The sequence below is a fragment of the Calidris pugnax genome, unplaced genomic scaffold (assembly GCF_001431845.1).
Source record: "Calidris pugnax isolate Ruff unplaced genomic scaffold, ASM143184v1 scaffold225, whole genome shotgun sequence".
In the NCBI taxonomy this organism is placed as follows: domain Eukaryota; kingdom Metazoa; phylum Chordata; class Aves; order Charadriiformes; family Scolopacidae; genus Calidris; species Calidris pugnax.
In genome coordinates, this window is record NW_015091072.1 from 1,155,804 (window position 1) to 1,183,508 (window position 27,705).

Here is a 27,705-nt window from a genome sequence, read left to right on the forward strand (position 1 = left end):
TGCCTTCACAGCCCGTCTCCCCCTCCTGCCACCAGCATCACCCATAACCTCCCGTGGTCCCTGAGGAAGTTGCTGAGCCAGCTGCCCACTGCCCACTGCCGCAGCGTGGGAAGCTGCTGGCTGCAGCTCTGTGTGTTGCTAAGCAATGGAGATCTGACAGTGCATTTCTCCACCCTGCCCGAGAGCAGGAGCAGGGATGCTCCCAAACCCCGCAGAGCAAATGCATTTGTCAGCCTGCAAGGGCATGAGGCTGTTGTGGGAAGGAGCTGAGTCAGGCAAAGGAGTCTGGTTTTCCAATACCTTTGGCAAGTACAGTATAGTTTGGGAGAATAATGCCATTTCTTTGTGGTCTAGAAAAAAAAGAAGTGGAATGTTTCTTGTAAGCACTACAGATTATTAACAGATTATTTTTTTTAATTACCCTGGGAAGTAATCATTAATTGAGTAGATGTTTTTTTCATCTGTCATCGCAACAGTTACTGAGCTCCCGGAGTTGTTCTGACAGTATTATCTGCTGTCATCTGATTAGTTGTTTACTTTTGAAGTTCATGTAGCTGAGAGTCAGGGGTGTCAGCTTTCATGGGCCTTTTGTTTTTTTTATATTCTTTTTTAGCTGCCAAATAGCCTATAAGCTTATAAACATTACGGAGACAAACACTTTTACTGGGAAGAAACTAGATGATATCCCCTAAAGTAAAGACTGAGGGATGACCTTTTGAAAATACGGCTAAAAACTCCTGGTGTCTTCTCATTGTAAAATCCTAATGAAGATTCAGACAGCAGAAACAACTTCTGCTCAATATCCTTTTTCTGTGCATGTTTTCAGCCTCTGAATCCATGTGGAGGATAAAGAAAAAAAAAATACTTGATGAGTAGTAGTTTTTATCTTAACTACATGCACAAATACGTGTACAAGTAATCTGCCTGTTGTTGCCTTTTTTTCTGTGGCAAATGAAAGGGGAAAGAAAATCCATTCACGCTAACTAGGAAAGAGGTAATTTCATGATGCAAATTTCAGACCAATCTTTATTTCAAGTTCTATTCAATTTTAAAGTAAATGAATCTGGCCTTAGGACAGGCCTATGCAGCTGTGTCCTCTACAAATCAGTAATGAGTGACTACACTGCAGCAAAGTTGAATATTATGTGTATATTGAACAATTTTTTTTCTTCCAGTAACACAGATTTCGGAAAGATAAAATTTTAAGAAAGTAAACTCCCAAGAGTTGCTGGCCAAATTTGGAATTAGAAGAGTGTTCTGGTAAGGCAAGAAAAGTTCCTTCAGGTCAGATGAAAGATCAAACATGATCATTACTCATCCTCCAAAAATTACTCACAGCAGGTACCTAGGGAAGAAATGTAAGAGCAGGAAAAGCCTGTGGTGAGTGAGTGTTTCTCAGAGTACTCTCCGGGCTTATAAAAGTTTGTGCAGTGTTAGTACTTTTGCAGTCAGAGGCAGCAAGTTTTATTTAATCACTTGTAGTGTATTTTTCCATGTTTTTGAGTCTATGCAAACTTAAGAGCGTCCACTTATTATAGGTGAGCACCACTCATGAGTGGTTCCCTAGTTTGGTTCTGTAGTTTAGTTCCGTATTCTTTAGAAAGCTGTGTGGCTTTTGAAGTCTGCTCACTGTCCCAGGTGATTAGTTCTGGTTTTGAAAGCACCAACCCATTATTCATATTTTCCTTGCCGTTCATGAGTTTGTAGAACCATATATGCCCTTAGGTTTGTGCCTTTCACGGAGACTCTTGGTCTGTTAAGTGATTTCTCATATGCAAGTTTTTTCATATTCTATACATTATCTCCTTTCTTAGCTTCTTTTGAAGTTTTTGGGGTTTTTTTGAGAGAGGATGACTAAAACTTTGTTCTGTTTTCCATTTAATTCACTGTTCATTTCCTACTAATTGTATTTTGCATCTTTTAGGCTCCTTATGGAGTCTAGAACCTCACTATAGGATGGATTTTCTGCAGTAGCATTCCTTTTCAAAATCTTCATCCAGTATTTTTAAATGATTTATAAGTGTGAATGCCCCTATGTGGATGTCCCCTTCTCTGGGAAGTGTTCAAGGCCAGGCTGGATGGTGCTTTGAGCAACCTGGTCTAGTGGGAGGTGTCCCTGCCATGGCAGGGGAATAGGAACTAGATGATCTTTAAAGTCCCTTCCAACCCAAACCTTTCTATGATGATGATTTATAAATATTTCCAAATGATTTTATAAATAAGCACATGTCCAAGCATTCATCTCTGTAGGGTCCCACTGATGGTTCCCCTAACAGTGACAATTGGTTGATTTTGCTTATCCCATTTCCTAGCTTTTAAACAAGTATTCATCTGTGTGAGAACAATTTTCTCTTATCCTATGGCAAGTTAGTTTAAGAAAACTTACGCATTTGTTAAGAGATGTTCTGCCATACCTTCTGTATATATTCTCTGTCCATATGGAAGTTCACTTCTTCGACTGTAACACTAATGTTAAGAGAAGACTTCCTTTTACAAAATCTCTGACTTTTCCTTAGTTCATCTAATTTAAAGCTGGGCTCTGATGCCCTAATTGGGCAAACAGTGTTTTGTAAACACTATTTTGCTTCGCTGCAATAGACGGGGTGTTTATTCAGAGTATGGTTGTTCTCTAAAACTTGTAAATGTGTGCAGGCAGGAAGCAATCTGGCCGTACATTCTCTCTTAACTATTTTACAGTACTGGTGCCATAGATAAAGACAACTGTGGTTAGCTAAGAATATTTTTGAATGTTATAGCTATTTCATCCAACTGTCACAAGTGTGTCTATGCCTATCGGGAAGATTCACCATGAGCAGCTGTTGTCGTCTCCTCTCCTTTTTAATAATACAGTATTCCCACTGAATTCTTCTCACCCAGTTTGTATTAGCTTGTGTACAACACATTTAGGGCAGTTGTTCTCAGTGGCTTTTTTACATGTTTCTGAATTGTTGTTGTTAAATCCTATGGCATTATTCAGTAGATTGCAGCTCTGTATCTCTTTTGTTTTAAAGGCAGAATTTTCAAAGTGGAATTACATAAGCACACCTTATTCCTGTAACCTGCCTTATGGAATAGTGAGGTAAATATCTACATCTAATGGTAATGAAGAGATTAAGTCATTAGAGTTCAGGGCTCAGGCTCAAATTGAGAATTTTTATTCTCATTAACAGCATCATATTCTGGTTTTCTCTTATAAACCAGATGGTTTGCTCTGAGGAAAAAAACATTATTTGTTTCTCGTTGGGAATCTTTGGATTTATGCTTGTTTTGCTTTGGGAATTATTTAAATTTTGGGAATACTATTCCTGAATTTAAATCTGTTTCCTAACATTTAGAATTAATAGCAGAAGGTGTAACAAGGAAATGAAATTAAGGCTATGCAGTATATTTTGGAGTGTGTTAAAATATTAAGTGAGTGAGCGTGACAACTAGAGAAGGATTAGCATACTGAGCTCTCAAGCTGAATGTGGTAAGGACAACAACACGGACCTGTGTACCAAATGGGAGGCAGAAGTAAGTACATTTTGTTGTCATCTGAAGCCAGCAGATGTATGAGGCAGCTGTAATTCAGGAGGAGTTCAGTCACACGAGTGCAGCACCGTGTGTGTGTGCCTAATACTCTTTGTCTTCTATTGAATATTGTTCACTCCAATTTTACACCGTGCTGATGAAGTTTTAGGGCTACCAAACTGCAATTAGCTCCTCTTCGGCTGTCTTAAAGACAATTTAGAATGTAGTTTGGACCAAAATGTATGGAAGCAGCCCAAGCTTTTGATTATCTAAAGATGGAAAAGCTTATATGACGTGATAGCAGGTAGAGGTACGTTTTTTTGGGGAGTCTTTTCCTACTGCCTAGATGGCAAAGAAAGAAGTTTAACTTACAATTTCTTACAGATAATTGTATCTTCGCCATCTCAGAAGATCAGTACTTTGCTTGCTTCATGTATAAGATTTCTGCGCTCAGGTCACAGAACCGTACTCCAATCCAGATAACATCTTGCTCTCTTCTTTACTGTCAAGTATTAATCTTGCTTTTCTCGCTGCTGGGTTTAGCTGAAGCCTGTCTACAGGCTCTGCATTCTGAGCTGTTGTTCATACGGGCTCTTCCCTTCAGTCTTCCTGATTTCTCAAAGTGGAGTTACTCCAGATCTCTGTATTTTTCCTTAGTTTTGGTGGACTGCTTCATGTGTGTAGTTGATTGTCATCACCAATCACTTCTCACCCATTGTTATTGCCTCCCATCTGATAACACTTCTGTCCCCTTCTTTGTGCTCAATTTAATGCCATCTTCTCTCCCTCATTCCTTTTCTACTCTGAAGCTCATCCTAATCTTTCTCTCCTCACATTAGGGCCTTTCATTTACCGCTAGGTCTTAAGCTTCCACTAACTCAGATCATAATTCCAGTATTCATCTTAATTATGGTCTGCACACAGTCTGCTCTTTCCTCCTGCTGCCTACAGTAATTCAGTTTTGTGTTTGTGCTTAAAAACAAAATAACAAAAAAGGAGGAGAGGACTGGAAAGAAACATAGAAAATCGAAACAGTCTGGTATTAATATGCTAAGCCCTTTTCAAATTTAGTTTTGAGGACATTCAGGCTTTGTACTAGAGGGACTGCATTCAACTCGTGCTTGTGTGAATTCTGTATTAAGCTGAAGGCCTGTGTAGGATTTAGTTGGAGAGCAAAGTGAAGCAATCAAGGGAAGTGCAGAGAAGAGGGAGGTTTAGTGTAGTGTAAATTCTTAGACAAAGTTTCTAAATTTGGTTCTTAAGGAAGTAGCTATTTAAGCAGCAGTTTGTTAATAACATCTATCTGCAGGTCCACTTGTTAACAGATTCAAAGACTAGCATACACTTCGGTGCTTCACTCCCACGACTTCTTCATTTATAAAATTAAGGAAGGCATTACAATTGATTATTTAATGTTATTTATATGCTAAAATACTTCACTGTCTGGTACAAAAGATTAGGAACTCCTTTTCATGTTGTCTATTATCAGCAATTTAACAGAACTAAGCAATCAACATGCTTAGTTTTTTGTTCTGCTCTCTTAATTAGCCTAAAATGTTAAAGGCAATTGTTTTCTTCATGGATACTTAAAGGCTTATTCATTGCATTTTATGGCTGAGGTGAAGTCATATGTTGTAGTTTTGTATGAAATGCATGGTTTCATTGACTAATTTTGAGACACTTGTTTTCATGGTGGAATTAAACTCTGTTGTTCAAAAGTTTAATTCATTTTCTTAAGTGTTATCTTGTTCCTTGTGAGTCATTAAGATATTTTACAAGCGGTATGCTTCAGTAGTGGCAGCTTTATTGCCAAAGCCTCATTAGAGATACAAAAAACTGAGTTGATAATTGTTTGCTTTTAATTTTCATGTTACATATTTTTTCTGCCACATTTGTAATTGTCTAACTCACTAAGAAATCCTGTTGCTACAGTCTGAAAACTTGAATTCTTTGAATTTTTCAGCGTAGAAATTGCTGTACTTCCCCTACATCAGTACAGTCTTGCCCAGTCTGCATTTTTCAGCTGCTCTGAAGCTGGGCAGGCAGGAATATCAATAACAAGAATATTTATTTATTTTTTTTAGACCATAATAACTCTGTGTTTAATGTCAGGCTGAGTTTATCAAGGAAGCGTTTTCCCTCTGTTGCTAGGGTTTAAAACACCTGCCTATGTGAAAAATAACTAATCTTTCAGGTTCAAAGTGTGCCAGGATATACTTCCTTGAGGAGGCTTTACATCTCTTCTTTTGTTTCTGGAATCCCTGTGATGGAATAGGAAGGATCTGTTCTATGCTTGGGCACATCCCAGTTGTCGGGTTACTCTGCCAGTAGTGCCGGACCGCTCTGAAGTTCAGGTCACTGGCCAGAGCAGAAATTTAACTTGGGAATTAAATAAAATATCCCCTTGAGACTTTGGTCCTCTTAGGTTCCTTTCACAAGTTGATCCTCCTCCCATCCCCTGTTAAGCACACCACTAATCAAAGACATTCTGTACCAGTACAAGTTCTGTTTCTAGCAGATGATGTCTGTGTAGGGCTCTTAAAAAATCAAGAACTGGATACAGGTGGCTATGAGACCAATACTTTTTTGGCACTCAAGGTTTGAATCTTATGGTTTTGTCCATCAGTAGGATCATCCTGCTGGCTATGCTATTTTGAGAGTGAAAGCCATTTAATTTCATCCAGATCTCTAGTCTCTACACATAACTAACTATAGATTCCAGCTTTCTAATGCTTAAGAAGTTGGGTTTCTGGAGTATAAAATATCTTATTTCTATAGCAGGGATGTCTTGACCCAGAGATACTTGCTATTTGTGTGATATAGAGGCAGTTGTCTTCAATAATAGCCCAAATACTTTTACCATACCCAACTGCTTGTTTTTCCTCAAGCAGTCTTGCCAATTCCTTTAGTTTTCATCAAAGCATAGCTGGTGGTGCTATCTGCAGGCAGTCCATGTAAACAAGAATGAGTCTGTATTAGATTCCTTTATGGTTTTTTCTCTGGCTTAGGAAATATTAAAACCCTACCTTGATTGTAAAGGAACTGATGAGCATCCCACTTTTGGGTCTTTGATCTGCTATCTTTTCTGCTTCATAATAAATTATGCCTTTTTCAATCACTGTGTAATGCAGAAGGGTAAGAATAGTTCCCTGTGCCTATTGTAGATCACTTTCCTTGGAGGCAGAATGGCCTCATGGTAATTTTTCCACTTAGGCTGGTTTCCTTGACTTTGTTGTAGCCCTGCTCTGACCTAGCGTGCATCTTGATGATCCATTTGGATAGATTGTATTTTCTTCAGGTTACTCCTGTAACTGATCTCTGGATAGATGCTAAGTGTGTTGTAATACACTAACACACTTGTAACACAAAAGTGATAGGACACAGACAGAGGTTGAAAGGGAAGGAAGCGAATAGAAAGGGCAAAAGCAAGAAAACCCATGGGTTGCGATAAAGATAAGTGAAAGAAAGGGGTGTGAAGGGGGAAGTAATGCAAAGACAATCACTTGCCACCTCCCACAAGCAGACTGAAGCCCAGCTGGTCTTCAAGGGATGGCTACCTGCCAGACTAACCCCCCCCCCACTCAGCTTTTATCCTTGAGTGTGATGTTATATGGTATGGACTATCTCTTTGGTCAGTTTGGGTCAGCTGTCATGGCTGTGTCCCCTCCCAGCCTCTTGTCCACCCCTGGCTTATTCACTGTGGAGGGGGGAAAAAAAGAGAGCCTTGATGCTGTAAAAGCACTGCTCTGGAATAGCCAAAACTCTGGTGTGTTATCAACACTATTTCAGTCACAAATCCAGAATGTAGCACCATAGAGGCTGCTGTGGAGAAATATAACTCCATCTCAGCCAGACCCAGTACACCTGCTCGGCCCCCAACCTGGGCTAGTGAAAGCCCCAATGGAAGTTTTTCAGAAGAAATGAGATTCGTGTGTGGTATATTCCTGTTGAAGAAAGGAGCAGGTATGGGTGACATGCCAAATAATCATAGTTTCTGTGAAGCACCAATTTGATGATTACTTTTCAACTTGGACTACATGACTTCAGTTTGCTGGCATAGAGTTTTAATTTGTCACCTTGTTCCTTATTTACATAATGTGACTGTGTCTCAGATTTTCAGAGTCTTCTCTGATCGTGATTTATCTGTGCTTGTTCGTGTATTTTCTCTAATACGTCACTGCTTATAGTCTTTTCTGCTTCCACATAATAAATACACTAAGCAACCCTGAAGCTGCTATCAGACTCTCTAAATCTCTGTACTTACGGTATAATGAAAATGGGCTATTTATTTTCTTCATATTCCTTTTGTCACGGAACACATGACAACGATCTGTCTCCCTGTGCTTTGATAGTCTCTTGTGAGACTTTAAAATGGTATAAATAAACCAGTTCTTCATCGAACGCTTTGGCATACTGAAAGAATTTGAGATAGGAAGACCATTTTTCTTTAAATGGCCCTGCTGTTTACACTTAGTCATACGAGTTGCTAGATATTTCAGACTGCAGATTTATGTGCTATCAAGTGAAGGAATTATTTGTCTAATCTCAGGAAAGTGAAGCCTACCTAAATATAAATCTGATTTATTACTTTGTCGTCCTTTGGAATAATACTCTTGCTTAAGGAGACTGTGCGCATTTTTGTTAATAGTCGAGCTATTTCACTGCTAAATTTCTTCATTAGCTCATGATGGATGTTCTGTTTTATTTAGAAAAATGAGCATTGTATTCATTAGCCAAACTTCATTAAATTTGGAGCTTAATCAACTAGAACTATAATTAAATGGAAAGGAAACTTCCTAATCTGACACTTCTAAAACTGAGCCCTTTTGGAATCAGTTATTATCTTATGCAACATGACCAACTGAGCCTTTGTATTGTACAGAGGCAGACCTTGGGAGGAGTGCCTTCAGCTAGGAGAAGTGTTATTTTCTATTATAATTTAATTGTTTTATAGCCTTTTTCACCACAATGAGACATCTGCTCTCTCTGTATCCTGAGCAATAATAGATCAGACTGGTTGAGGTGGTAGTAAGCAGTGTATCCTCCTCTAAACTATTATCTCATTGTTTAGAGTTACTATATTACTTTTCAAATGACATCTTCTGCAATTTAAGTCCAGGAGGGCTATCCTCTTGTCTTTCGAGGCAAAATTTATGGATCTTAGCATGGCTATGAAAGGAAAAAAAACACACTCCTGTGAATGGAAAATTATTTCTCTTTGTGACTTTAGGCTGAGTGGTTTGTATCAGCATCAGGAGAGGGAAGTACAGCTGCCCGTCCACTGTAGTCTGTGTCCCCTGTAGCACCACGTGGGACTCTAATGCAGGCTGGTGAGCTTTGAACATTCGCTGGTTCTTCCTGCATCAGATTTCAGCTGCTGCCTTGCTGGTAGTGCACTGCGTTTTTAGGTGAAGGAGGACTGCTATGACAACATCATTGACTGTTCTGGGTAGGTTGTGGGCCTCAGCAGTTACAGAAGAAGTCAGTGGAAGCTGTTGTTTAGGGACAAGTTAAGAATGACATAGAATCATAGAATAGTGTGGCTTGGAAGGGACCTTAAAGATCATCTAGTTCCAACCCCCCTGCCATGGGCAGGGACACCTCTCACTAGACCAGGTTGCTCAAAGCCCCATCCAGCCTGGCCTTGAACACCTCCAGGGATGGGGCATCCATAGCTTCCCTGGGCAACCTGTTCCAGTGTCTCACCACCCGCAGAGTGAAAAATTTCTTCCTGATATCTCATCTAAATCAACCCTCTTCTACTTTGAAGCTATTACCCCTTGTTCAGTTGTTACCAAAGGCAGGCTTCTGCTTTGTTTATAACCATGTGCTAACTAAAATGAGTTAATTAGTGAGCTTCTTACTGGGTGAGAAAATAGTTGGTCATCAAGCTGGTAGTGATAAGGATGGGATAATAAGAAGTAGTTAATCACTTCACTGTTCTCTTATTTTCAAAGTATGTACTCTAATACCAATTAGTACAGTTCTGTGGCTACTTCAAAGGACACCCTTATCATCCTCAAGAAGCTGGCAAACTTACAGTAAACTTTTACTGTCCTGAGATGACTCAGTATCTTAAAAGGATAATGTGAGGAAGGGTATCCTTACCCAAATGACCACTGAGGAGCTCACGCCTGTGCAGAAGGGTTTTGCAGATGCTGCAAAATTTGGTATGAATGTGCAAAAGGGCTATTCTGTCATCCTAATGAATATATAAGGCTATGTTGAGTTATGTATTAAGTAGATGGAATAATGAGACTCTTTTGTGTATAAATAATGAGGAGCTCACGCCTGTGCAGAAGGGTTTTGCAGATGCTGCAAAATTTGGTATGAATGTGCAAAAGGGCTATTCTGTCATCCTAATGAATATATAAGGCTATGTTGAGTTATGTATTAAGTAGATGGAATAATGAGACTCTTTTGTGTATAAATAATGGATGAATGTCCCTGATAAGGTGTGCTAGATTTGTGGATTTCCACCTAACATGTGACATGGAATGAAGCAACATCTCCTCTCTAAACTGCTTCTGGTTTCCAGAGCTTTTGTTTCAGGTAACACTATCACCACATACCCTTGGAAAAAATCCCTCTCCGGCTTCCTTGTAGGTGCTTTTCAGATACTGGAAGGCTTCTCTAAGGTCTCTCCAGAGACTTGACTTCCCCAGGTTGAGCAATCCCAACATACCCTCCACATAATCCTCTAGGAAAAAAGCTGAGAGCAATTAACTAATTTAATCTCTAGCCCACCTAGCGTAGCCCATGAATGGTTTTAATTTGTAACTACCTTGCAACATGGGGCAGCCAAGGTGTTGTGTTATGTCTATTGCCCTCTGTGTTGCCTTATGTCCAGCTCTGCCCTCTAGCCTTGTAGGCACAAGACTTCTGGGTATGAGCTCTGCATTTTGGACTCTTCCCCCTCAATAGGCAGGAGGAGGAAATCAGCTTGTTTTGTGCTGCCTGATTGACGTTAAAGGAAGAAGACTGGGTGGACAATCTGTTGCAAAATATTGACTGTCTTCTCTTGACCTTTCGGAAATGTGTTCAGTCAAAAGGTTTAAAAAACAAAGGTTGCTTTTCTGAGTCTTCCTCAAGAAAGAAGAGCTGGTGTGCAGTTAGGGTTAGTTACCATATGTTTAAGAAGAAGAAAGAGAAATGAACCAAATTTGGTTGAAATACCCTACTTACTCCTAAGCAAGAAGGAAAACGAATACATTATTATAGGTTAGGATGTAAATGCTATGCTTAGGAAACTGTGATGAGAACTGGTTAAGCTCTCAGGTGGAGTCTAGAAGCAGTAACCATACTGAGCTGTGTGTCAGGAGCAGACGTGCATCACTGCTCAGGGAGGAGGAATGTGTGAGCAGAAGGGGCTTTGCTCAGTCATGTTCCATTGGACACTTGTGGGTCTAGGAAAGGTAGACGTAGAAGATGAGCGAAAGGGGCAAAAAGGCAACAGCAGGAGGGAGAGCTTGTACAAACTGTTGGAGTGTGGCCCAGACAAAAGCTTAGAGCGTGAACCTTTAATTGATTCAAAAAATGCTGAGCAATTCTGGTTTGCTCTATTGGGCTGCATTTATTTCCGTGGCTGCAAACGATGCTGGAGGGTCTTGTGTGAAACAGGTTGCCCGTCAGTCCCTATTGAAATCTACTGGTTTAGGCGAGAGTTCTGTGTATGGGGTTGAGGGCTCAACTTTTAACACTGTGAGGAGGAAAGCAAATTTTTTTGTCTGTGCTTGGTGAAATTGTATTATTCAATCACAATGGATGTGTTAGGAAACCACGGACGCTTGGTTGACTCTGGGGAGAGCTCTGTTCCAGCAGTTCTGGCCTTGCCACTCTCAGTCCCTGTCTGGATGGATTGGTGAGGTGGCAAAAATAATCATGGGCTTTTGCATTTCCATGGTCCTCCTTTCGTGGTTCTGTGTAGAAAACTCATATGAAAAAAGTTTGAATTAGTATTTTTGAAGATTTTCTACAGGGCTAGAAAGTAGATATGCTTGTGTCCAGCATATTGCTGTCTCACCCCCTTCATCCTTCCCTCTCCCCCTGTGGACACTTGAATGCGCTTCTGAGATCTAGAAAACTGGATGATAGTACAGTGGTATCTGAATTTTTTTCTGAGGTGGGGGACAACCCGCCCCAGAAATGACACACCAACCCATCCCCATGCAATTTATTCTCCAGCCCCATGCCAGCTATAGAACATGAGAGCTTACTGATGTGGTTATTGCTGTGTTTAAGTTAAAAGGTTTTTATTTTTTAAAACTACTACAAGAGCAGCTTTCAGGATTTCCTAAGGCTATGTATCCCTGTTTATTGAAATACATTGTGTATTTTTAAATTATATCAATGCGGTTTAAATAAAGGAACAAATTACTTTGAGTGCCACAGCAATATAACACATTTCAATTTTGTCAGAAATACTTTGCCAGCTAATACTGAAGTTAGATCTTGTGTCATGGTCTGGTTTGCATAATTTTGAAGTGATAAATTAGATAACTGTCACCTTATGCTTATGAAAAGGTGCGAAGTTAAGCCAGTGCTGTAGGTCTGCTCAAAGGGACCTCCCTTCAGCATGAGCAATGGAATTTGTCACTTGGCTGAAGGTGTTAAAGCCTTCTGGTACTTACACACCATGATGAATTCATTTCCTGAGAGTTATAGGTGTGCTTGGTGGCCAATTTGTCAAAGGATATATCTTTTAATTAATCTTAAGAAAGGTAGCCTGTCCCCATTTGTACTTGAATATGAATATAATGCCACTGACTAAAGGCTTTCCAGACCGAGTTTAAATTAATTAAAACAGATGCACAGCTATTTTTGAAGAAATTAATTGGTGATTACTTTGTCAGAGACTGTGTTTAATTTTTATTATTTGGGGAAAGAAATCTCTGAAAACGCAATTAAGCTTGCATGTAAATACCAGCTATTTAGGTGTGTAAAAGAAATACAATGGTGGTGATGGCTTCATTCAGTTATTGTTATGCTTGAGGGGAAAAAATATCTCTAAACATGTGAAAATCAGAAATGAATGAATAGAAACAACTAAGCAGGAACAGTGCACTGTAGAAATTCCATTAAGGATAAATAGGATGTTAAAAAAAACGAAATTGGCTTAACTTGTTAGGAGACTATCGCCATTAAATTGCTAATCACATAGTTATGTACTGTTTTATAGAATACTGGTATGAACAGTGAAATTCAGCTATTTTCTTAGGGCATAGGAAGTTTCATACGCTACATGAAAATAAACCAACCCATGGTAATTCTTGCTTTCCTCTAGAAACAAAGACCTCTGCCTTATGAGAGCAAGAGCTTAGGTTGGGATGGCCTAAGGAGGTCAAGGCTGACATGGTTGACATGGTCAGTGGCTGGCCACATCTTCAACCTGTCTTCCTGTACAAACCGATGAGTCACTCATCAATCAACTCTAAATTGCTGCTGTTTCAAGTGAATGGCATTTTAGGGTAAAGCACCATTGATTTTTATTTGGCTCTAAATGCTCCACTCCTAAATGGTGACAATTTAGGAATCCATTAGCACCTCATAGTGTAGGTCCCTGCAGGCAGAGACTTGAACATCTTGGGGCCGGGGCTTTATTACTCAAGCCAAGCCAGGGCATCCCTCTTCATCAATCCATGCTTTCAATGACTAGGAAGCTTCCATAATTGCAGAACTTTGAACGTTTCACCAATATATGCTGGGAAATGCAAGACATTGCTCCAAGTACGGATTGCTTTATCTTGCCTATGCTTTTTTTTAACATTTCTGTCCTAGAATTCCTAATAGCTTTTTGAAGCTGAACGTTGTTCTGTCCTTTTTCGTGTCAAAGTACAGTTGCTTATGTTCAAGTTAGGAAAGCAGATGAGAAGCTTTTTTATTTTTTTCTATCTTTAGTTTTCTTTTCTCCCCAGAAGCCAAACTGTGCCAGAGGACTGATGGTTTGAAAGAGAAGTGTCATCCTTTTAAGTAGCTGCTAATTCCTCGCTCATTTTGATTATTCTTTGTACTGTCATCTTTGTAGTAACTTTGCTTTGCTACTGCTTGAGTTATTTTTTCATACTTGTGATGTTTAAGAAAAGTAATGAAATAATCACCTGTAATAGAAATCTTTCTTTTTATGTGCAGGAAACTCACAAATGGGTGCTACCATAGTAGATGCATTGGATACTCTTTATATCATGGGGCTTCACGATGAATTCAGAGAAGGACAAGAATGGATTGACAAAAATCTTGATTTCAGTGTGGTGAGTAGAGCTTGCCCTAATATTTCTCTAGTCCTTTTCACAGTGTTCCTCTTGGGGTCAGACAGAAGAAGGTCTTTCAGCTGGAACTTAAAAAGCTTACGATTCAAATTTTCAGAAGTTCAGATGTAAGCTTTAGTGCACTTTTCTGTGTCTGTAACGCTATGTATTTTGAAAAAAAACCCACTCCAACCCCTTTGCACTTTAATTGCAAGTAAAGATACATCTATATATATGGTGTTTTCAAAGTACAAATTGTAATGGGATAATGGAAGAAAGGGAAAGCGGTCAGTGAGACCCAACAGGGCCTCAGAAATGAATGAATGCAGAAAAAAGAGGCTTTACTGTCTAATAGTAGCTGGAAATAACTGAGCTGTGAAAGACAATTTTCCCCCAAAACCATGGTGTATAAATTACTTAACAATACAATCTCTTCTTCTCCTGTGTCCTTAAGATGATTCAAGTGGCATTCCTTGTGTTAAAACATCTTAGTTTGCCTACAGGTTCTACATCTATCAGAAGAATGTCCCAGCTTCCTATACAGTATGACATCTAGGCCTTTTTTGTGTGCTTAGAGTTTGGAAGCGTTAAATGGAAGAAAGGGCTCTATTTTATCCTCCTTGATTAGTGTTCTTATTACTAATTTTGCAACTGTCACAGGCTGTGGCAGAATTTGTATTTCAATCCCTGGACTTGCCCTGTGGTTCAAAAACAAAAACTTCATTCAGTAATGCACAAAATAAAATGTAATTATACAGTCAGAATTGAGCAGATGCTTATTGTTGTTTTTATTTTATATATAATGTGTATTATATATATTATATCCTACATTTCAGAAACTGAGTTTTTTTCCTCTCATTTTATACTGGCAAACATTAAAGAAATTCTACTTTCCTTTTTACAGTTAGTGCAAGATAATTATTCTGTCCCTAAAAGACCCTAAATATTTCAGAGACAGTATAAACGTAATGGTACCATCATGAGGTTGAACTAAATTACTTCCATAACTTTTGTCTGATCTGAGGCATTCTCAATACAAATTTGCAGATTTAATCTGGAGTTTGGGTGGAAGACATTTACACAACCCACAGAGGTTCAATTACAGCTTCCTGTGTATCAAAAAACACTTCTGAACATTAATGAGTTTTCTTAAATCTACCAGACTTGAGTGATTTCCTTATGTAGTTTGAAGTTAATAAATAAAGAAACACATAAATATGTTCCTCTTGGATTCTTTTACTGGGAAATAGAAGTCCTTGGCTTCACTCTACACTGTGCCATTGCGTGTGTGATTCATTACTCTCCCAGGAATTGAGTGGAATCGTACACTGTGGTGGTGTTATCTTTCTTATGTCACCTCTCTGTGAATAAAAATACATCTTTTACTAAAAACTTGTAATTGGGAGTATCTCAAACTTTAGCCTTTTAGTCATCAGTGCTATTTGAGGAAATCATTAAAGTATTCATGTAATCTTTCTGAAATACCTAATACGTGCAAAATGCATTTATTTTGGATACAAACAAAATGCATGGTAGAACCTCAGGTGCCATAGAAATGGTATGAAAGGAAAGATATACCTATAAATATAATTTCAACTGTGCGCTAATTAGTGGGTCAACTTGTATAGTGTACATTCTGCTGACTTTTCAGGATAAAAGGAAAGGCTGCCTTATCTCAAAATGTTTTAATAAAACTTATTTTCTGTTTCTAATGGACTGAATGGATAGAAGCTTGTGGGGGAGACAAAAGGGGGTGCATGCAGGCAAAGGAGTGAATGGGGCACAAAGGGAGGCAGAAAGATGCTAAAACTAGCTAGTTCCTCTTAATTTTCTGGTGGGTTAAATGAGTCAAAACGTACTGGTGAATTTAGGCCAAGGATATTAAGGTGGAGGAAGGCATTAAAATGGTTTATTATCTTGAGTTTCTCAGTGGTCTTGTAGTACTCGTTGTCATAACATTAAATACATAAAGGCTATTGCTAGACAGACACTGTGTGAAAATGGAGCTCTGAATTTGAGATTGCACTTAGGCTTTCTTAACCTGAATTCCAATTACAGGAATTCTCTAATTATTATTCCACTTTATCCTGTAAACCCAGGAGATTCAGAGTGATACTTAAATGTAAGAGGAAAAAATGGAAAATCATGGAAATGTACAGTCTTTGTCTTCATTCCCACCATCCACAGACAACTTTAATTGCACTTTGTGGTGGTAATATGAATAGACAGTAGGAGAAAAGCTAATTTAATTTTTAAAAATCAGTTGAAGCTGTAACTTGAATTATCACTTGGTGTCGTGAAGATGTGCACAGGAATTTCGGTATTGATCTAGATACTGAAGGAGTACAAACCCTTACATGCATATTGGTTTAGAATATGTACTTGCCCCTGCTTGGATGATTGTTTTTCTTCTTTGATCACAGACTTGGTTAATCATTTACTCTTTTCTTCCTGTTCTAGAATTCCGAGGTGTCTGTTTTTGAGGTCAATATTCGCTTCATTGGTGGTCTTCTAGCAGCATACTACCTTTCAGGACAAGAGGTAAGGAGATTGGAAGGTGTCTGTGAAATTTAATGTATTCTATCAAATACTGCACTTAAAGAATTTTCTAGAAACTTGGTTTCTCAGTCGTTTGCAAACTAATTTTACAGCGGTAAGTTGTACAAAGTAACCAAATTCTTAGAGTATGGAGTCTTTAAAGCTTGTTTCTGTGCAGGTCTCAGTCAATTTAGGACCCTTTGTTAGAGCTTTGAAGTGCTGCTTTTATCAAGATGTTTTCAGTAGATACCCATTCAAGTAAACATCAGCCTGAAATGTCAAGTCACTAGCTTCTCATGCCAACAATAACTGTCTTTGATATTCTGTAACTCCATGAAGGCAGAAGTAATGGTTTTGTCACTTGTCCTACAAGGCTGTAGGTTTGCTTTGCAAAAGCACTATGCAATCTTCTAACGATTTTCTCAGTTACAAGCTGAGAAATACCAAGCCAATTTCATCCCACTTCTGAAACTTCTATTAAAAAAAAATAATATGAGACTTATACTTCTGAGCACTTATCTGAAGGCGTGCTTAGATTGAAAGGATGCATATACCCAAAGACTCGTGACCATGGACTTCTTTCGTCTAGCAGTAACAGTTCTGTGACCTCTTACTTCACGTAATTTAGCAAGACTGGAGCCTGACCCAACCTACAGATTAAGTCATAGCTCTTTTCATGTCTTACCAGCTAGCTATCTTTTGATCTGTTGCCTGTGTCTTTGATTTGTTTGCTTTTATCCTTTATTTTTATTTTTTAAATGGCCCTTCTGTAGTCTGCTACCACAAACATTAGACTTCCAGCCATATTTCATGGCTTAAGGTTTGATAGGTGTTCATATATATCTTATTCCTGTTTAGGGGAGCACCACATAGGTATCAATGAGTTATCAGGGATTTTAAGCCCTCAGCCCTAAAATTAGCCAGGAGAAACCCTGTATTTATTGGCTCTTTAGGTCTTTGACCTGGGATCTGTGAATTTTCTCTTTTAGTTGTGTCTTCTCTTTGGAAGAAGAGCTTAGTGGCAAAGCACAAGTTTAGTGTATATCTTGAAAGAAATTGCTAGTTTTATTTTTCATCAAGTACTACTGCTTCACCTTCTTTACTGTCCATACTCTCCAAGCGCCCTGTCTGTGGAGGGTTCAGCTGCAAGCAGCCCTTCCTGCTGCACTGATTTACGTGGTCTGTTATAGGAGGCCAAAGGAAAGGAGAATCACAGAATTTTGCCCCTCTTTCCCTTGTAGCAACTGAAGAGCTGAGCTTGCTTTCGTGGCAGGGAGCCTTTGTCTGGCTTAGGTCTTCCATCAGAGTTTCCTCACGGCTCAGTAAGGATTTTACCCTCAGGGAGTGACCCTATGCCATGGTACCTCTTCAGGAAGACAGCCTTTGTAGCAGCTATCACTTGTCTTAGAGTAGTGCTGAAATTCAAGCCCTGTTAGTTTACACTTTTGTGTAACAAAAGATGGCATAAAAATCCCTGAATGATGAGCCCAGATACTAATTTGAGGCAACTTCTGGATTTCATCTAGGTCAGCATTGTTAATCTACCAGTTCTCTTTGAAGCCCCCCAGAACAGAAGCTTTCTTCTGCTGTCAAACATAAGCAAGGAAAACTGCTTATGTTTTTATTTCTGCAGAAACGGGGTTTCATGGAGAGCAGTCTGAGCCGTGTGTGCTTTTTGACTTGTGCCAAGGAGCAGGTGCAGTAGCTAAGCTGGAACCATTAGCAGTAGTCACAGTAGTTCCTGCTGTAGTGCAAGAGACCTCAGCAGCACGTTGAAGGATGCTTCCTTTCCAGAAATCTGTAGTTCTGTTGCTTGGAGCTCAGATCACATTAAGTACTATGTGATCACTGAAGCCTTCAAGCATTGAGTAGAGCAGTCCCACATCATCTTTTCAGCTAGGAATGTTGATCCTTTCTCTGGATAACTGAAACTGGAGCGTGCTTCGAGGAGTCATCTATTGTGAATATGAAAAAGAGAAAGAGCAACGATCATTCATTGGTGGCTGGATTGTTTGTATAAATCAATACCACAACTGTGCACAAGTGCCTTACAGGAACTTTTTTGCCTCAATATGCAGACAGATGCCGCTGAATGCTGCCAACACACATGCTATGCCTGCGTTTGTAGAGTTGAGTATTCCTTTTCCTTTCAGATGCTTCTAACAATTTGGTAGAGTCAGAACAAGCTCCTTTGCTTAAAGAGTTTTCATCAACACGTTTTATTTCTTTCCTTCTTAGAAAGCTTTTTACCCTCTGTGTTTCCTGAATTTTGGTCATTGGGCTGACTCTTTTGTTCTAAAAATATTTTTGTGGCGTTGGACTCTCCAATGGATTTTAAACACTTCATAACTTGTGGCAGAAGTTTATTCCTGTTACGTGTTCATATGTATTATCTTTATTTTCCAAAAGGAGAATGCCTAAAAGCATTCAGACTGCATTTCTTTCAAAGTACTGTGACAGATAGGACTGCTTCTGCTACCTGAGAGACTACTTCATTTGCTAGGTTGGTTTCTCTGCAATTTGTCAGTGTGGGTAAGACAAGCAAGGGAACTTGAGGCTTTTCAGTTATTGAGCCCAGGAGAAACACCCCTGCCTCGTATGAGAACTCCTTGGAATTGGAAACAGGTTTGTTTTGAGATGTGATTTCCAATCTCTTCTGTTCCCAAGAAGGGAAGGTATTACTTGGCTCAGGATTGGGGCATGCTTAATTGCCTTTTTGGTTTTTTTACTGCATTCAGACATGTGAGACACTTCTTAGCCACTGCTTAGGCAGGCAAGGCAGATCCCGAGTGTTTAGATGTTTTGCCTGATCAGGTAGTGAATGTGCACGTGGGTTTATGCCTCTAAGGGAGTCTCTATCTACTGGTGGGTATCCTTCCTTTCATGCTATCATTTACTTGCTTATATTGCTTTCCCACACCTTCTTGATAATCCATTCCCTATCTCCCTTCCTCCCAGCCTCCACTTCTGTAAGGCTGTTGCTAAATACTGGTTTAGAAGGTTATCATACTAATTTCCATAGTTTTGCATGTCTTGTTTGATGTATTGAAAAATAGGTCCAATACAAGGAACGGGGCTGCTTGGAATTAATTCAGTTTTTTCCCTTTTATATAAATTCTGCTTAGGTCAGCAACACAAGTTACTGCTGTTTGGTGAAAGTTACATAAATTATTCTTACTTCGTTTTGACTCCTATCACTTAGCTGTCACTAGAGCATCTTTAACAGCACTGTAATAGAAAGTACCCAAGAGTCAGCATCAGCTGTGGAGGTTCAGTCATTTTTAAGTGGCGGAATTTGGAGAATTTAATAGTCAGCATGGTTTATCTATATGCTTTTGCCCTTTTGTATGGAGAAAGTAATTGTGCTTGATAGGATTTTATCTGATTATGAGTCATAATGCTAGATACTGATCATAGTTTTTAAGTAAGTATGGCTGTTAATTTAGATAGAATTGTTCTGCTCACAGTTTTTATTACAAACGTGCTAATTTAAAAAAATTATTTAGCGTGACTAGTGGCATGACTGTGGTCTCCATTTTAGCTGTCATGTTACTGGTATTGCTTAGAAGGAGCATCAACTGTGGTCATGGTTTTAATGAGGCTGCTTACAGCTGATGGTAAAATTCTAAACTTTTCATATTAAGATTGGGTGTATTGCTGTCCCTTTTTTCAGTGACAATTCCCTCTTGTTCACTGGTGTGGGTGGAGGAGTAACATATCTCCTTTACAACTAAAAAAAAAAGCTGCTCTTTTTAGCAACTGACAACTTGGCTTAAAATGCTATAGGCTTTTCCTGTCCGGTGTTGAGTCACAAGGCTTTCTTTGTGAAACATGACACTTGTGAATTTTTTAATAGCTCAACCTTTTATATGTGGAAATTTCTGCTGGACTTCCTTGGCTGATGAGCACGTGAAGTTTGAGGAAGATGTATTCCATGTCCCTCTGGCCAAATGTTGTGGTTGTCTTGCCTCCCTATACCTTTCTGTTGTTGTAGAGAGAAAAAAAATGTTTCTCTAACAGTTCTGATTTGGGGAGAATCACCATCTTTCTCCATTTTTCCATGTCAATTTGAATAGAGGGAAATCAAGATATGCCTGTGAAGGTTGATACAGTGAAAAATCTACCCATGCATTCTGTTTCAACCTTCTCACCTTGGAACAGCACTGAGGGTTTATCTGGAGGCAGGGATAGTAGGACTGCAATCTGGGAGGCCCGTGTTTAAATCCTCTGCACCATAAGTTTTTTCTGGCTGATTTTGGACAGGCCATCTGGTGTCTGACTAGGTGTATATTATCAGATCTAAGAGTGTGCCTTCTGTGTCTCAGCTCTTATGTAGGAATGAGGTCCCAATCTGTCGTTGCTTTTGAGATTCTTGGGGTTTTCTTTGAAGCTTTGAGCCTGTGGCTTTTTTCCAAAGTACTTTAATGAAATATATAATTAATAAATGCAAAAATAGTGGAATATAGAATCATAGAATGGTTCGAGTTGGAAGGACCTTTAAAGATCATCTAGTTCCAACCCCCCTGCCATGGGCAGGGGCATTTTTCAATAGATCAGATTGCTCAAAGCTGCATCCAACCCGACTTCGAACACTTCCAAGGATGGGGCATCCACAACTTCTCTGGGCAACCTGCTCCAGTGTCTCACCATCCTCATAAAAAAAAATTTCTCCCTTATATCCAGTCTAAACCTAGCCTCTTTCAGTTTCAAAACCGTTTCCTCTTCTCCTGTCACTACAGACCATGGTAAAAAGTCTCTCTCCATCTTTCTTATAAGCCCTCTGTATAAGGTTTCCCCAGAGCCTTCTCTTCTCCAGGCTGAACAACCCCAACTCTCTCAGCCTTCGCAGCCTTCTCATCATTTTTCTGGCTCTCTTCTGGACCTACTCCAATGGGTTCATTTCTGTTTCATACTGGGGACCCCAGTATAAATGGGTATACTGTTTCCTGGTTTTTGTTGAAATTATGCTGTCAAACCAAAGGAAAAGAGACTTGATAAAAAGCAGGAGGGGGGGGGGAAAGGCATGAGATCTCTCCTGGGGGTGCAGTATGTCTGGGCAGGCTCTCCTGTATTTTGCTGTATGCCAGAGGTTTCTTCCCAGCTTCCACCAAGCAACCAATACAAAGTGTGCGCTCCTAGTTATTCCTTATTAAGCTGTACATTTATAGGCATGATCTCTAAGTACCTAAATCTCTAAATAGAAAGTGCAGGCATTGTGCCTGCACTCGGTCAGGAGCCGCTAATTAAACATTTTTGGAGGTACAGGGTTTAGGAGAGTTCCTTATTAGAAAATGGCTGGGGGCCGTTCTGTGAGAATTAGGCACTTCTTTTCTTCACCCCAGGTTATGATAGAATGGATAAAATATTTTGCATTTAGATCAAAAAGGAAGCATGATCTTGTAGTTACGGTGTGTGAACTACAAGTTTTCCACCTTCTGAGGTCACAGGCACCACTGTGCTCCCCCTTTTCCATCTGTTGGATGGATTTAACAGGCCAAATTAACATACTGACGATAAAATATATAATGACTTCTTATCTAAATTGAACCAGACTTTCTCAGTAATCCCTGCAACAATCCTTTAACTTCTGTAGGAACTAGACATGGTGGTCATTATGCTTGGGGGGGACACTGTGATACAATTGGTAATATAGCAGAAATGAAATGTTCCATATGCCTTCTTTGGAGTAAACATTGAGTATGGTAAGTTAGGATGAAAATCAGCCTTACATGAATTAAGAAAACCCCAACAAACAAACAAATGATTTATGAATTAAGAAAACCCCAACAAACAAACAAAAAAACCCCTAAAAGCCCAAACAAAAACAAACAACAAAAAAATCCAAACCAAAAAAATGTCCCCCCCCAAAGCAACAATTTTTTGTGTGTGGGCTGCATCAAGGGATTTGTTTTCTCTAATGCATCATCCTGGTGCAAATGTAAATTTTGTTTTAGTTATGAATCCCTGTTTCTTATAGTTTTCAATGATGCCTATTAAGGCATTATTTAGCATTTTCCATAGAACAGTAGGTTCCTTTATGTTTATGCAAGTTAATTCCGCAGACTTACTGTATAAGAATGTTTTGTGCTCTTTATGGTTATCTTTAACTTCTTATCGAACACTAATAAAGTAAAATATGGCTCTTGTATGTAATAGCATCAGAATAGAAATGCTTAATGAAAGAGTATAATGTATACACAGAGATCAGAACAAGATAAAGCATTTGTATTTCACAAAAAAAGGATTCTATTCCAAGTTACACTTTTATTATGAGATTGGAGCTGTCTGTTCGTACAGGCTTTTAAAGTCTCTTTCCAGGGAGGTTCCTCTGTTTCCTGGAAATCAGGAAACATTTTGTATAGCTGGTTTCTCAGGATGGGGATCTGGAATTCTTTCATCTTGCATGGTATCTATCCAGTTCTCTGATTTTAAGAGTTTGTTCAAGATCAGTCATGTTTGGTGCTTGCTTTTTCTCTGGTTAACGTGGTTTTCTCTTTGCTATGTATGTTGGTATTGGTAAATTCTTTTTGTCAAAACAAATTATTTAATTTACCTTTATTTGGTATATGTTTGATTATATGGTCACTTCCTTTCAGTCACATTTATGGATGTGGGTGTTTTTGGGTATCAAGGTAGCTGATACTGATTTCTGAGGGAAGACAGGAGGGCTGCTCTGTAAAATCACTGCTTGTCCAAAACATTTTCAACTCCTGGAGCAAAAAAAACCCAACAACCGGGCAAGCAGTAAGAATGGATGGCATCAAGTAGAAAAGAGCTGGCTGATCTTTCTGCGCTAATGCTGGAACAGCAAAGCTTGCCAACAGATCGCAGCTATAAGCTGCAGTAGGAGTTACAAAATAGATGCGTAATGAGTGTGCATGAATGTCAAACCAGGCTACCAGGAGACCAGGAATTACAATGTCCTCAAGGCCTAGGTCTGTCAGAATCTGATGTAGGGTACCACACCGGAATCTTCAACAGAAATGGGATTTTCTTGTGGTGTGCTGGCTAAATTTTCTGTTATGCTGCCCCCGCACCCGGTTAGTGAAGAAGTAATAAGTACAAGGAGGGCATCGTAGACCAAGGGCAATAAGTACAAGGAGGGCATCGTAGACCAAGGGCAATAAGTACAAGGAGGGCATCGTAGACCAAATATCTACTCTGCACTTGTGAGACCCCACCTGGAATACTGTGTCCAGCTTTGGAGTCCTCAATACAGAAAGGACATGGACCGGCTGGAACAGGTGCAGCGGAGGGCCATGAAGATGATCAGAGGGATGGAGCACCTCTCCTATGAAGACAGGCTGAAGGAGCTGGGATTGTTTAACCTGGATAAGAGAAGGCTCCGGGGAGACCTTATAGTGGCCTTTCAATACCTCAAGGGTGCCTATAGAAGAGCTGGGGAGGGACTCTTTGCCAGGAAGGGTAATGATAGGACAAGGGGAAACGGTTTTAAATTGGAAGAAAAAAGATTCAGATTAGATCTTAGGAAGAAATTTTTTACTATGAGGGTGGTGAGACACTGGAACAGGTTGCCCAGGGAAGTTGTGGATGCCCCATCCCTGGAGGTGTTCAAGGCCAGGCTGGATGGGGCTTTGAGCAACCTGGTCTAGTGGGAGGTGTCCCTGCCCATGGCCGGGGGGTTGGAACTAGATGATCTTTGAGGTCCCTTCCAACCCGAAGCATTCTATGATTCTATGTCAGCAGAAACAAGCTGTGGTGCTTCATATTGGCTATGTGAACTTCTTTGGGCTCATAAAAGCAGGTGGAGGTTCCTAGAGCATTTTGCAGGACCCAGTTCTTGAGTATGTTCTGGGTTGTAAAGAAAGCCAAGTGACTGAGAATTAGGATTAGCAAGTGATACTTAAATGCTTTGTGTAGAGCTCATTTGCTAGCAGTCCATAAAGAGATTTGTAAGGTGTGTAGGAGTAACCCCATTTTGCCTTTAGGGTAACTAAGCACCTTATCTGGTGTGAAGAGCATTTGTCTGTGGAGAGAGTGCACAAGGTACCCATTGACCGCTTGCTTTTTTTCATGAACTACAGCTTCACAAATCATTGAAACTCCCAGTATGACTGGTAGTGGCAAATAAAATATTCCTTCTAGCAGTAATGGGTGGGATGATAGAAGCCCAGAGATGGATAGAGGGTCAGTTGTCTGGAGTACATGGCTGTGCTTGAGAAACAACATTAAGTAAGGAAAACAAAGTGAATATTATTCACTGTTGTGTGATAGTGGCAGGAGGACACTTACACCATTATGACAAAGTGTTCTTGTCTGCTGCTGATTTATTAATAAAAAGGATAGTTTTATTTTTGTTGAACAAAGCTATTTATGGTATTTGCAATATAAAAAAAGACTAATGATTCACTGTTTGCCTTTGTCAGCCTTAGATATAAAGCAGTTCCTTTACATGATTGTGTTTCTCATCTTTATAAACACCATCAACATGACATATCTTTCTGGGCAAGATAATAATATAATTCGCATGGGTAAATCCAACCTGAAATCTGTCATTTGAAATAGCGAGGGGTGTTAAGTACTTGATACTCCATTAACAGATAATCAAACTAATCCTTTCCAGGAAACTGACAAGCAGCATCTTTTCTGTTCAGGAAGACTCCTTAACAAAACTATGTTATATATGCCAATGGATATCCCCAATAACTGACCTAAGTATATAAAATATAGGTCTTCAGTAAGCAAGACAACATATTTTGTGAACTGGTTTTGCAGAAGTCTTGGCTGTACCTCCAAAGGGGCTTATCTAAATTAAGTTTCCAAGGCTTTAAAATCTTGGAAGAGATAACAGCATTGTGTAGGTCTTATCCAATAAAGATGAGATTTCAGTTTGTTGCCAGGAGATGAGCTGCTTATTCATAAGTGGTCATGACAGCTCACTGGTCCCTTAACAGGACACAGCCTGAAATTTTTATATTTTTTTTCTTGAGTTGTAAAGCACTGTCATGTAGCGGGCATTGCCACTGCTTGCTGCAGTGCAGATTGTAATTTTACTGTTTACTGGGCTTGTACTAAATGTTTTCTTGAGTGGCAAATGACACTTAGCCCAATTTATTGCTGCATATTTGTACCCCACAGCACCTGAAGAGGAAGAAAGGAGGGGAAAACAGACTTCATTGCAATTCTGTTTCCTCTAGGCCAGATGGGGAATGTTTGCCTGTTGGTATAACGTGTTTTAAACTGGTGGAAATAAAGGACAAGCTGTTTCAGCAACAGAAAGTACAATAGCTATGCAGTAATAGCCACTCTTAAAACTCACTCTTCGGTTGTGTTTGTGTAGAGGGCTATAAAAGCTAAGAAAGAATACATCATTTGTAACTACTCGCATGCCATGTCTATTAGTTTTTTGGCTCCCTCTTGAGTAGCGTAACAGTCATACTGATGCTGATGGGCAGCAATGACAGCAAGCACAGTATCTTACCTGTTATTTTTCCAGACATTCATTTATTGCTATTACTGTTGACACAGTAACATACTAATTTCTACCCACTGAGTTTTCCTATGTTCTTTCCTCCTACATTAGTGTCTGCACCGAGGGTTTTCATGCTTGATCTGATCCAGAGAGGAAGTATAGCATTCTTTTTTCATCAGATGAAAACACAGTTCTTCCAGTAGGATTTTTTTTTTCATTTTAAACCAAAATAAAAATATAACTCCAGCCATGATAGCACTTTAAAACCAGGCATCTTTGGCTGGTTTTGCCTTTTAGAGGGCAAATGTTTTCATTCAGTGCTATTATGCTCTTAAAAAGGAGTTTGAATATTACAAACTGTTTAGACAAGAACAGGTACTGTGAGAGAAAAATGAAATAAATGCAAAAATACTAGCAAAAGACACCCTCTAATGATACGTTCATCTATCCCATGATAAAGATGGTGAACTCTTCTAGCCTGTAAGGAATCAAGAGGATGCTAAGATGTCTGCAGTAGTAATGTATTAACATTTATGAATTGGATAATCAGCTGACAAATCTTTGAAGAAATGACCAAGAAGCTGTCTAGCCTATTAACACTAATTTTTTAATTAAAAATATAAAATTGCAGAGAAGTGCCTAAACCAAAAGAACACAACTATGTCCATGTTCAGAAAAGGTCGTGTAAGGTGACCTAGGTGTCTGTGAGCCAGTTAGTCTGATTTCACTTCTCCTCCCCATCCCAGAAATTAATTCAGTTAATGGAAAGTAAGAGATCATCAGTAGAGTAGGGATTTGACAATAAAAGAGTTTTTGTAAGAATTTATAGCTGACTCTAGATTTGCTCATGTTGAAATGACAAGTGAATAGGAAACTCTGGGGAAATTAAATCAATTGGTCAACGTGGCCTGTATAAATGAAGTTCATTTTAATGTTCTCAGAGGTGCAGGCTTTAAGTTACAAGAAAAAGCCAACAACCCCTTTTGGCCAGACCAACAAGGGAATGGAACAAGGGAATATGTTTTGAGTAGCTGTGGCTTCAAGAGTACGTGGAACAAAAGGCAAGCAGCTCAGATTGAACTTTTGGTATGAAATCCTGTGGTGAAAGACCTATGAACATTTGGATTTATAAATAGGAGTTTTGAATATGGGGAGGAATGTATTTCTGTTTAAGTCATTAATAAAGGGTCACTGTTGGTATGCTGTAAACATCTTGGTAATTATGTGCTTAAAAGTATGGATAAAACCAGCAGAAATGTAGAAGAATCACAAAAAAAGTCAGAGAACTGATAGTTATGCTGCCTGGACACGTGAATAGTCGGTATGTTGTATGTGACTCAGTCCAGATATGTCTCTGGAAGAAACGTTTTGCTTAAATACTACTTATTAACAGAAACACAAAGGTGGCTTGGTAATTTTGCTTTATTTTATACAGAAGCTCAAATGGTTGTCTGTGCCTTTTAGATTTTTTGTTTGTATGGCATAAAATAAGGAAATTTTGTCTTATTTCTGGCCCTAGGATCTATAAATTACGCTGCAGGAGTTTAGGGTATTTATCTTACCATTTTTCAGGAATAAATGTCTGGTTTTTCAAGTGCCTTGCAGAATTTATGCAACTATGAAGATTTGGTGCTTACTAATTTATTGCTCATAGCTTTTGTTTGCCAAGTCATTTTCTGTCAGAACTTGGTCCTAATATATTTTAGCTGTAGATAAGCTGAATGTGTCTGTAAATCTGTGAAAATAAGCCAGTTCGTCCATTTAAAAAAAAAAAAAACCACCAAAAACCGAAACAAAAAAAACCCACAAAACATTAGTAACTTTCATCAGGTACAACGTAACAAAACATACTTTGCGTCTGACATTGTGTAAAACATACATTTTTGAAGATGTAAAAGCTCTGTGATTTTTTAAAAATTATTTTTTCTAGACTCTCTGATTTTTGCATTGTAATCTGTTACATCATACCAATGGGAGGAG

General features: G+C 39.1%; 1 protein-coding gene across 1 annotated transcript in view; it reads left to right on the forward strand.

Moving 5' to 3' along the window:
- Positions 1-27,705, forward strand: part of MAN1A2 (mannosidase, alpha, class 1A, member 2) — a 145,644-nt gene that overhangs the window by 56,171 nt on the left and 61,768 nt on the right. Inside the window, exons 4-5 of the mRNA XM_014957151.1 lie at positions 13,639-13,757; positions 16,215-16,295. Of these exons, the coding sequence (XP_014812637.1) occupies positions 13,639-13,757; positions 16,215-16,295 (200 nt within the window). The remainder of the gene's footprint in view (positions 1-13,638; positions 13,758-16,214; positions 16,296-27,705) is intronic.